Genomic DNA, 12,538 nt, shown 5'->3' with positions numbered 1-12,538 from the left:
GCCCAGTCCTCCGACTCTTCGTCATCCAAAGCACTTGGGCAGCCTATAGTCCCAATCAAGTCAATATTAGACTACTAACTTAAAAGCACTAAGTAAACGAGAATTTAACGACAACCTAATGCTAATAAGTTCGTTTGCAAACATAACATTACCTCTGACGAAGTGGTCGCTGCAGACACGGGCATTGGCAGACTCTGCTCCTCCCGACTGTAAACGTAAATTTAAAATCCATTTTTTCCTACGTTTTTCGGTTAGAATTTTCCATTTTTCTCCTCTTCGTTGGGCTATTTTTGGTACCCTAAAATACCGTTTATCAGTTTCTCGGGTCGACCTACTGGAGCATCCGTAAACACAACAGGACATAGGCATTTTGGGTACTGTCTGTCTGTGATTTTGCGCTTATCTTTTTCACTTCCGACCGCCAGTCAAATTCCGCGCTTTACGTCGACGTCACGTCTACGTCAAATGAAACCTAGCTATTGAGCATTGCATGGCACATCCAACATACTGTTTTACTTTAGTCCATGACTCGCTTACCTTCAGGGTCATACGTCACATGAAAACCAAAATAATTCCAAACGCCAGATCTGAATGAGGGTGGGGGAGGTCCATATTACAAGGAGAGCTTAACTTCTGTCTTGCTAGCTTGCCCTGCGCTCTTCCTTCTGACTATGCTGTCTGTGTTGAGCGCTCAGTGGATCTGCGCTCGACAGTGCAGCCTAGGCGGAGTAGTCGAACACAGATTCACTGAGCGCTCAACACAGACAGCATCGTCAGAAGGAAAGTTGATAAAATAAATTACAAATGTTGTATTGTTCGATACATATGCGTACCGAACCGAAAGCACTGTATCGAACGGTTCAATATCGATACGAATATCGTTGCACCCCTAATATATATATATATATATATATATATATATATATATATATATATATATATAGAGAGAGAGAGAGAGATATATATATATATATATATAGATATTTTTACTGTATTTTATTTATTTGTCTAGTGGAGTACTTTGACTGTACTGAGTTCTTCTGCCTTGTTTTCTCATCATATTCTTTTTTATCATTTGTCTTTACTGTTTCCCAATTTCGGCATATCTTATCTTATTTGGATGAATATACCAACATACATACTTGTATAGTGTTTTTTCTACTCCAACTTAAAACATTCATATAAACTCATTTTCTAAGAGTCTTCTCTAACACACACACACACGCACACACACTCTACTCCTGAACCACAGCCACTCTCAGTTATATAAAAACAAATTATTCATTCTTTTTTAAAGGAGGAGAAAAAAATCAGGGTAACTTTTACTGCATCTTTTTTTAACAAAGCTAACACTTCCAGTTCATGATATAAGAAAAGTGACACTTGCTCCATAGAGGGAGTGCAGAAAGCTGCACTCTCTGACAGAATATTTGTTTTAGCTTTTACGCTCATATAAACTTTATTTCACAGCAGTACTGAACCAAAAAATGCACCACAAAATGCCATCCTTGTAAAACTCATCCTAGGTGTTTTCAAAGCCCCTAACAGTTGGTCACAATTTATTTTCAATTGGCCATGCAGGAGCCACAGAAAATGTCACCCGTTGTCATCACACGTTTAAGTTTTGGGGATCTCGCTTAGAATTTCGTGTGAGACTTACTAAGGCCCTGGTTCATATATCTGCCTGGGATATCTATCGTACACAAGGGCAGAAAATCACATCAAAATCAAAATCTGAGTTTAAATGCTACCATTCCCATACACCCATGAATATAACTGACCTGCTTGTAGCGTTGTCATAACAAATATACACTATGCAGAAAAACACTGCTTAAACCTAATTCACATTTTACTGAAGATGGTAATGGTACCAAATATGTCAGGCCAGTTTTTGAGGGAGAATGTGTGTCAAATAATAAAACTGGAGATCTGGTGCAGGCACAAAACACATGGAATATTAAAATGAAATAATTTTCGTAGGCACCACACAGGAAGGGGAAACCAGTTTTTGATTCTCTGCTGAATTTCTAAATTTGCTCACTTACAAAGAAATGAACAGTTTCTAATTTTTAACATACTTCAAATGGCGAGACACAAAATCAGCCAACAAACAGAAAAATCAGTATTTGATCTCCAAACAAAACAAAACTTAGTACTTGATTGAGAAAACATTGTTGCCAAGCACAGCGGCAAGAGGTTTCCTGCAGTTGTTCACTGGGTTTGCACACATCTCATGAAGTATTTTGGCCCACTCTTTACAGAAACTCTAGATTATTTAGGTTTCTTGGGTGCTGCTTGGAAACTGAGGTCTGGAGACGGGCTAAGGCCACTCATTGACCTTGATATGCTTTTTCTGCAGTCACGTCTTTGTTGCCTGAGCAATATGTTTTGGGTCATTTTTATCCTGGAAGATCCTGTGTAGGATATGTGTTAAATGCTTTTGAATTTCCCCAAAACACCCTTTTTTTAAATTAGATACTTCATTTAATCTCCTGTCTATGTGTTTCAAGCCCGTGTGTGTTTGTGTGCTTGTGCGCTGCGTGATGACGTAGGTGCGTGCATGTGTACCCCAGTCACAGCTCCTTTCAGCATGGCGGGAGATTGCAGATGTTACAGCAATTTGCAGTAAAGAGCCCAGAGATCCAGTGCTGTCTCCTGCCTCTTATTCATTCGCCAGACCACAACACATCAATAGGCATAACACACACAAATGGGTTACACATGCACAAGGCATATTCAGTATTTTGGCTCAGCAAAGAAGGTTCTCATCCAAGATTTTGCAGTACATTGCCCGATCCATTAAGGCAGCGGTCCCCAACCTTCTTTGCACCACCAACTGGTTTAATATCAGACAATATTTTTACGGACTGGCCTTTAAAATGTCACAGATAAATACAACAAAATAAAATGACAAGACAAGACAAAAACTGTGGTATTTTGTAAATATAATAATAAACGCAAATTCACTGTGTAACTGTGCAACTTTATTAGCACCGTCCTCCTGAAATGCGCCAACAGCATTGAGAGTGACATCCTCCTCTCTGCCCCTTAATGCTCTCTGGTTGCTATGGTAACGTGTAAATATTTCTTTCAAAATAAGACACAAAACTACAAAGAGTTGGGAATCGCTGCATTAAGACATAGTGTGTTACCAGTTGCGTTCTTGGTGACTGTGCTCCAAAGTGCCCTCAGATCATTAACAAGCTTCTCCCATGTAGTTTTGGGCTCATCCACCACCACTCTAACGATCCTCCTCACCTCATGAGGATCTGTTAATATTTAGCTGAATATATGTATATGATGTTTATATGGTACGGACACTTTCTGACAGACAACAGAGCCCTGTAGTTTGAAGCAGGATTTGAGCAAAACTTGAGGGCTAACTCTGTCGTTTAAAGCTTTCAATATTAAAATGTTGTACAGTCTTTTCCTCTTACACACAGTCACACTCTGCTGTTTGAGTTGCTTTCAGCATGTGTGTAACTTCTTTATCTTTTCACAGCATAGTTTTATTTCTTACATCACTCCCTTGCCAGCACACCTGCCCATTTTTCTGATTGATCAAATACCCACAATACCCCCCGTTTCATGTAAATGTACTCACAGATAGACTTGAAAACTCGTGGTTGGTCTATCCGGCTGAACACCATCTTCTTGTGCCCGCTTAGCCTGATGTCAGTGTAATATGATGTAATTGAAGAAAAATAATGGATATCTTGGGTATGTTTGGTATGTTGAACTTGCTAGTACAGGTCCCTAGAGTTAATTAATATGTGTATTCCTTCCTCCCTGCCCTGATCACAAAGGTCATCACAGAACAGATCCAGGCTGATTCCTAATTTTAAAATCAAAAGTAATACCAGGTGAAAATGAATCTGTCAGTTCAGACTAAGAACATCAATTTTTGGCAGAAGATCAGGAGAAATGACAAAAGTAAAGAAAATCTTTGGAGGAAGTTAAAGCAAGTCAAACTAAGCAATGAGTATAGTAAGAAACTCCTGAAAATGCAAGAGCATTAATCAGCAAGTAGGAAAAAACATGCTGAAATCAGATCAAATCTTTCTGCAAGTCCTTGTGTGCCAATTAAAGAGATTTTATACAGCCTAAAGTACTTCCCCATCAGAGCTCAATTTCTTAGTCCATTATTCAACTAGTTAATAATCACAAAATTAATTTGCAACTATTTCATATCTCACTGCAAGAAAAATGGTGCTGGTTAGTTTATCAGATATGATTATCAGTTGCCAAAGAATCAGGATACATCAGCTTTGGGAAAGTAGAGGCGGTCTGGTTTTTCTTGGGTGTTGCCAGCTCCTATAGTTCAAATGAAATAAAATCTTACTGCTACTGCAAATAATATTTTATTACTATGAGATTTCTGGATTTTCAGAGTATCTGGTCACGTCTCAAGACATGATAAACAGCGGAGCCCCTTTTCTGTGAGGGGATGAGCTTATGCTGTGGGTGACCTCAGGGCCCCTGTTTGGTGGTTTCATTTAAATGTTTTCAAAATGAACTAATATTTTTATTAATGGGATCATTCTATTTACATACAATAAATATAAAATATCGTAAACTTATATCTACATTTCCTGAAATATTGTTTCTGTCATGGTCCTGGGCCATGTTGGCCCAGTATTCTTGGTTCCTTGTATTTTCGCTCCTTATTTAGATCATGTTTTCTGAGGTGTCCTGTTGTGGTGTTCCCTAAGTGTTTTTCCTTTGACTCTTACCCCCTGTGTGCCCCTCTGTGTATTTATGAGCTCTTGTCTCTCTTTGTGTTTATTCCATGTTTCCCCCAGCCTGTTATGTCTGTGTTCTCCCCGTGCTCTCTCTCCTCCTGTCTGAACCTCTGTGTACTTCCTGTTTTACTTTGACAGTCTCTCGTTAGTATGCGTCACGTTGTGTTCACTCCTGCCCTGTCTCGTTATGTTTATCAGTGTCACCTGTGTTCCCCACCTGTGTGTAATCTCCCTGTGTTCTCTGAGTGTATTTAAGTTATGTCTTCTGTTATGGTAGTTGCTGGTTCGTCTGTGTTGTTTCCCCTTTGGTCTCCCTGCGTCGTCCCATATGTGTTTCTCCGGACCTCCCTGCATCCTCATTCTGGTTTGTCTTCTTAGTTTACCCAGTTTAGGTCTCCAGTTTCATGTTTTGTCGCCACCGCTGTTTGTACTTACCCACCACTGTAAATAAACACTCACCTGCACCAGAGCTGCTGCCTTTTTGGTTCTTTTCTACAATCCCACACGGCTTGCCCCGCAAACCGTGACAGTACGAACCAGCCACCATGGACCCAGCAGCAGTAAATCCGTCCGAGGAGCTCCAGGACGACGTTACATATAACGTGGAGATTCTCCTCGGGCTGTGGCTTGAAAACCCTCCAGAGGAGCTTCGCCGCACCGTCGAAAGCCGGCTACAACGGCTCTTTTCCGGCCTGCCATGGCTTCTAAAATCGCTTCCTCCGACCATGCAGGCTTTTCTCCAGCACACACCTCACCTTCTCTCAGCCACTCCTGCCTCGCTGCCCGACTCGCCGGATGTGATCTTGCCCGGCCCGTCGGAGCCGTCTGCGGGGAGGAAACGCCGATCGCGCCGCCGACGCGCCACCCCACAGCCGGACGTTCGGACTTCTAATTTACCGGCTGTGGTGAGTGAGGACTCTGTGTCTTTTCCAGACAACGTGACTGTTCATTCAGGGGCTGTGTTTTGTGTGGCGGATGTCAACGCGAGCTGCGTATCGCCTGTGCAGCCACCCTCAGCTCAGTTAGCTCCCTCGCAGCCACCCTCAGCTCAGTTAGCTCCCTCGCAGCCACCCTCAGCTCAGTTAGCTCCCTCGCAGCCACCCTCAGCTCAGTTAGCTCCCTCGCAGCCACCCTCAGCTCAGTTAGCTCCCTCGCAGCCACCCTCAGCTCAGTTAGCTCCCTCGCAGCCACCCTCAGCTCAGTCTCCTCCCTCGCAGCCACCCTCAGCTCAGTCTCCTCCCTCGCAGCCACCCTCAGCTCAGTCTCCCGTGTCCCTTCCAGTTCAAGCTCCAGTAGCTCCAGTGCCGCCTGTAGCGCAGGCCCCAGTAGCTCCAGTGCCGCCTGTAGCGCAGGTTTCACTCATTCACTCCATGCAGGGAGAAAGTCTAATCTCACCTCAAGGTGCTTTTCATGGTTCAGCCGCCATTGGCACAGTTTGCCGCTCCAGGGCTTCCCCAGAGGCTAGGTCTCAGTTCCCGGCTGATTCTGGACCCCTGAAGTTTATGCAGCCACCTGAGAACTGCACCATGTCAGCGTTGCCTGGGCAGAGCCAGTGCTCAGTGCATCGCCAGTTGCCTTCGTGTTTGCCAGAGGACTCCATGACTGCTGGCTTAGTGGTGACTTCTGCTGGAGGGTCCGTAGGACCGCTCCGGCCTTCGTCTCTAGTCTCCGCTGGGGGGCCCGAGGGACCGCTCCGGCCTTTGTCTCGTGTCTCCGCTGGAGGGTCCGAGGGACCGCTCCGGCCTCTGTCTCGTGTCTCCGCTGGAGGTCCGGGGGACCGCTCCGGCCTTTGTCTCGTGTCTCCGCTGGGGGGCCCGAGGAGCCCGTCCAGCCTCCTGCTTCGTCAGCTGGAGGGCCCGAGGAGCCCGTCCGGCCTCCTGCTTCGTCAGCTGGAGGGCCCGAGGAGCCCGTCCGGCCTCCTGCTTCGTCGGCTGGAGGGCCCGAGGAGCCCGTCCAGCCAGCTGCAGCCTCATCATCATCATCATCCTCGCCTGCTGCAGCCTCATCATCATCATCATCCTCGCCTGCTGCAGCCTCATCATCATCATCATCCTCGCCTGCTGCAGCCTCATCATCATCATCATCCTCGCCTGCTGCAGCCTCATCATCATCTTCATCCTCGCCTGGTCCGGCGTCATCATCATCTTCATCCTCGCCTGGTCCGGCGTCATCATCATCTTCATCCTCGCCTGGTCCGGCGTCATCATCATCTTCATCCTCGCCTGGTCCGGCGTCATCAGAGTCTTCATCCTCGCCTGGTCCGGCGGCCTGTGCTTCTGCTGCGCCTGGTCCTGCGGCCTGTGCTTCTGCTACGCCTGGTCCTGCGGCCTGTGCTTCTGCTACGCCTGGTCCTGCGGCTGTTATGCCGTCGCCCAAGCCTCGTTCTGCACCTCGATATCGCCGGCCATTTTCCGGGCCACCTGCTGGACGTCACCGCCGTCGGGGTCGGCCCCCTGAACTGCTTCGTGGTCTCCTTCGTCGCCGCCGCTGCCTTCCGCACGGCCGGCCCCCGGACCGCCATCGCCTGAGTGGCCGCTGTTGCCGTCCGCACGGCCGGCCTCCCGAACTGTATCCACGCCTGAGTGGCCGTCCGCACGGCCGGCTCCCCGAACTGTATCCACGCCTGAGTGGCCGTCCGCACGGCCGGCTCCCCGAACTGTGTCCACGCCTGAGTGGCCGTCCGCACGGCCGGCTCCCCGAACTGTGTCCACGCCTGAGTGGCCGTCCGCACGGCCGGCTCCCCGAACTGTGTCCACGCCTGAGTGGCCGTCCGCACGGCCGGCTCCCCGAACTGTGTCCACGCCGTTGCCGTCCGCACGGCCGGCTCCCCGAACTGTGTCCACGTCGCCGCCGTTGCCGTCCGCACGGTCGGCCCCCTGAACTGTTTGGGCTCCTGTGCTGTCGGCCCCCTGGCCGGCCCCCTGAACTGTTTTGGACTCCTGTGCTGTCGGCCCCCTGGACTCTTCTGTTTTGGTCTGTTTTTTTCCTGTGTTCTGGTGTGCTTCGTTTCTTTTGGTTTTGGACTCGTTTTTTGTTTTTGTCTTTTGGCCTTCTGGTGCTCCGGTTTTGTTTTGCTTCGGGCCCTCCTTCCTGGGACCCCGCCGCCCGCCCTGGTCGGGTTGTTTTCTGTTTTTTTATTTTTTTTTTTTTCTGGCTGTTTTGTTTCTTGTTGGGCTGTCTGGGGCCAGCCTTTGAGGGGGGGGGTACTGTCATGGTCCTGGGCCATGTTGGCCCAGTATTCTTGGTTCCTTGTATTTTCGCTCCTTATTTAGATCATGTTTTCTGAGGTGTCCTGTTGTGGTGTTCCCTAAGTGTTTTTCCTTTGACTCTTACCCCCTGTGTGCCCCTCTGTGTATTTATGAGCTCTTGTCTCTCTTTGTGTTTATTCCATGTTTCCCCCAGCCTGTTATGTCTGTGTTCTCCCCGTGCTCTCTCTCCTCCTGTCTGAACCTCTGTGTACTTCCTGTTTTACTTTGACAGTCTCTCGTTAGTATGCGTCACGTTGTGTTCACTCCTGCCCTGTCTCGTTATGTTTATCAGTGTCACCTGTGTTCCCCACCTGTGTGTAATCTCCCTGTGTTCTCTGAGTGTATTTAAGTTATGTCTTCTGTTATGGTAGTTGCTGGTTCGTCTGTGTTGTTTCCCCTTTGGTCTCCCTGCGTCTTCCCATATGTGTTTCTCCGGACCTCCCTGCATCCTCATTCTGGTTTGTCTTCTTAGTTTACCCAGTTTAGGTCTCCAGTTTCATGTTTTGTCGCCACCGCTGTTTGTACTTACCCACCACTGTAAATAAACACTCACCTGCACCAGAGCTGCTGCCTTTTTGGTTCTTTTCTACAATCCCACACGGCTTGCCCCGCAAACCGTGACAGTTTCTGCATGTGGAAAACCTGGTTTCCCCATTTCTTATTATGTCATATATTATATTATATAATAGTGGTCACATGGGCAGAAACGTCTAAGGACGATATAAGACACGAGGCATATTATTTGTTAGGAAAATCCACTAAAATGCTATACAAACACAACACAGCCTTTAACAACAATACCAAATGGTTGAGTTATTAATAAAAAAAAAAAACAACAACTCACAAATAAACCACCATACAGTTGATACAGGTTTAGGTTGTATGTTATCTATACAATCAAAGCCTATTTTTTGCACCAGGTTGTAAAACTCTAGGACTGACTCACTTTCAGAGCCTTAGACTCAAGTAACCATTAAAGTATCTGAAATTTGTCACTTTATGTTTAGCTTCATTTTTCAGCACTAGAGCTGTTTTTCGCTCGGTTCTGACAAAACACAACATCTCACCAATTTTTTTTTTACCCTATGACATCTTCACACTGTTGCCTGACAGCAAGAAGGTCCTGGGTTTGAATGCTGAGGCATTTCTGTGTGGAGTTTGCATGTTCTCCCCGTGCCTCTGTGGGTTCTGTCCAGATGTTCTGGCTTCCTCCCACAGTCCAAAGACTGTTAGTGAGTTTGGGTTTGTTGGGGATTTTAAATGGACCATAGGTGTGAAAGGTTGTCTGTGCCTCTGTGTTAGCCCTTTGACAGTTAAGAGTGCACCCTGCCTCTTACCCTATGGCAGCTGGGATAGGTTCCAGCCCTCCCATGGCCCTGAATTGGATAAGTGGATGGATGGATCCTGACATGAGGTCAGTAACTATTAGATAAATCCACTCTTTATGATCTGTATGCTAGTGGTCATTTTAAAAAAAATAATTTTAATCATTTGATAGATATTGATCCTCAAAGAAAGTTACGTCCTGACAGAGCCCTAATGATGTTTGCGGTGTCACTACCTCTGGTCCAAAGTGCTTTCTATATTTCCGGCTCCAGCTGGATAAAGATGGGATCAACTGTAGAGGGGTTCTCAAGATTTCAGTTCAGCCCAGTTAAAACCAATGGGTGACGATCTTTGTATACAATCTATGTACTACACAAATGGATTCTTAGACACGCTGTAATTAGAGCTCACTAGTGACAGTCCTTGACTTTTATTTATTAGCTTAATTTGCCGATGGTTCAATAGGACTGCGATGCGTCAAGCTGACAGTGGATTTTCAGAGCACTATCTTATGGTTCCCAATGCAACCTAATTACTAATAACTACATTTAAATACAAGGTACTTTGCAAACTTTGCCTATCTTACTAAACTGTAAAAAACAAATTAAGCATTTACCTTCTCTTCACGCGTCGTCCCGCTTCCCTCACCCACTCCTCTGTCCCTCGGCTGCATTTCCAGGACAGTGCGGAAAAGTGTCTCTGAGGTTTGTGTAAGGAAGCCAATCTCAGCATTGGGGTGAAGGCCATACAAATAAGGGGACTCAGGAGGAAGGTTGTCATCGATGTACTGGAGCAGGAAAAAGTCAGAACTTTATCAGAATCAGTCAGAAAGTATTGTTTTCTTTTAAGATTAACTAACCCTAATTTACACTTAGATTCCTTTTCATTCTTTTGTATATAACAAAATGGAAATTTGCAACTCAATTGCTTCCTGTCTAGAAAGTACCATCACTTTTTTCTCCACTCTGGTGTTTCTTTTGAAGTACTGCTGACAAAGGACAAGAATGGAGCCATATAAATGGTGAGATATTTCTGGGGGAGATTCAAACACTCTGGATCAATTGACAGACTGTTAATGACCATAACAAGGGAAAGGAAATGTGACATTTTCCATCTGCTGGTCCATAATGAATATCAATATGCTTTTAAGTCAGTACAGATGAAAGTGAAAACTCAACTGAAAAGGGGGGCTTTTGTGGGGCACTTAAATAAAAAAAAATTTCTTCTAATCAAGTCCTGATGAAAGTCTTGATGGAAAATATACTGGCCTTTAATACAGAAACACTTTGTAGTCAGCTGTTTTGAGATAGCCTCAGTACTTTTTGGCTAACATTTACTCACCGAGTACACCTGTATGTTGTTGAAAGTGGAGGAGAACTGCTGACTCGCTGGCTTTTTCTTTGTGCTTGGTCCACCTGTCTCCTCTCTTAAATATACAGTAGGTTTGTTTTAGATGGTAGGAGATGGCCTAACAGACCTCCAACAACACAAAGGTCCTTAAAGCCTTTGTTCTTTGGACAAATTTAAACAGCTAAAAACTCAGTTACCACCACCTAGTCAGGCTAACTGCAAAAAAACTCTCCACTCCCTGTGGGAGTCCCCTGTGCTCCCCTGTGCTCTTGTGCTCACAAGAGCAATGACAATTCGTGGTTCACATGCAGTAAATGTGAACTGCATAAATGCTGAAGGGAAATGTCACGCTGGTTTGTGCCGTCAAAGACTGAAGATAAATTCTAAAGCAACCTGAACATACTTGGCCTTGCTTGTGAAGTCTGTAGGATTTTACCCTATCAATAGAGTTTAGTGTTAAATGACAAGTAACAGACAGGAAACACGGTGAGGTCAAGTGAGGGGAAGCAGTAACGTGATAATGCTTGGAGCTGTCACAGTCTGGTTTCATCATGTCCATGTCAACATTATTAACAGTGATCACACAGGGAATGGGCAAATGTACAATATGTTGCAGGTTTATTCGAAGAGTCTTAAATGTGTAACTAAGATAGCACTGCAGTGACCCAGTAAAAGAATTCCTGGGTTTAATCTGAGTCATATAAAGAATTTGACTGAAGAATATTAACATCATTACAGTTTTCCAAAGCTTACCATTATCTCTGTATGCGGATTAACACTATAATGTCATCAAACTGTTAAACTTCTGATTTTTCAGAACAAGGTTGGATTGTTTGGATTCGTGGAGTTAAACCTAGCGTTTGGATTGTAACTCCAAAAATAAAATAAAAGAACGGAATGTACAATATCTGTTACTTATGTTGCTTGTTAAGTTGTGTTTGTGTTATTCCACAGCATGGCCTGGGATACTTTGTAAAATAATACGTTTACATTATAAACCTTAAGAGCAGCCCACAAAGGACGCTATTAGAAGTGACCGGAGGCTATAGAAGATCAACGACATTCAGTGAGTTCAAGCGACAACAATCAAAATAACTGCTTTTTCAATATTTCCTATAACACAAAGCCAAGCACAAAATTTAAAAAGCAACAACACACAGATCTGTGGCCATGATCGCTCTTAGTTTTGTGGTTGTTATGATGGTGATTTTACATCAAACTTTAAACCTCAAATGTGTTTCTGAAGTTGAAAATATACAAAACTGTTTGGTCTGCATATAGTCTTGGATATCAGATCATTTTCAGCTTGGTCCTCCAGATCTTTGGAAACTGTTGCAAACACAGGAGTGTCTTTTATTATTGGATTTGCAGGACAAAGGTTTGGTTCCTGTTTTAATCATTGGAGAAACATCAGTAAACTCTGATTTATTGCATCAAAATCTGAGATTGAGATTGTTATTCATGATTTTATTTCATCTTGCCTTGATTGCTGTAACTCAATTTTAACTTGTCACAATAAAACCTCCCTGGATGTCTGTGCAGATTCTCAGTCACCCAGGTCCTGGTAATCTAAAGAGCCACACCCTTTTTCACATGTCAGCTCATGTGATGAGGAACATGATCAATAGTGGGTCAACGACTCTCTTAACAGACAGCTCCTGCTAGGGCCAAAATATCTGGGACTCTACACCATTAACTGATGAAGCCTCTCGGATAAGAGGTGAAATTTATTCAAGAAACTTGACAAGTCCTGTTGGTTTTTATTTCCAAGCTCCTTAGATTACCTCCCATGTCACACCTCCACTGATGTCACTGCACTGGCTCCCCATCAAATTCAAAATTCAATTTAAAGTTGTGGTTTTCACCTGCATG

The 12,538-nt window shown here is 44.8% G+C and overlaps 1 protein-coding gene across 1 annotated transcript in view; it reads right to left on the bottom strand.

The window, feature by feature from the left end:
- The window catches only part of dnah9 (dynein, axonemal, heavy chain 9), a 170,190-nt gene that overhangs the window by 15,157 nt on the left and 142,495 nt on the right, over positions 1-12,538 (bottom strand). The window contains exon 75 of the mRNA XM_040036646.1: positions 9,933-10,103. Coding sequence (XP_039892580.1) covers positions 9,933-10,103 — 171 coding nt within the window. The remainder of the gene's footprint in view (positions 1-9,932; positions 10,104-12,538) is intronic.

This window comes from Simochromis diagramma, unplaced genomic scaffold, assembly GCF_900408965.1.
Source record: "Simochromis diagramma unplaced genomic scaffold, fSimDia1.1 OVJJ01000371.1, whole genome shotgun sequence".
In the NCBI taxonomy this organism is placed as follows: domain Eukaryota; kingdom Metazoa; phylum Chordata; class Actinopteri; order Cichliformes; family Cichlidae; genus Simochromis; species Simochromis diagramma.
Note: the sequence above shows the minus strand (reverse complement) of the source record. Positions and strands in the feature narration are given on the sequence as shown.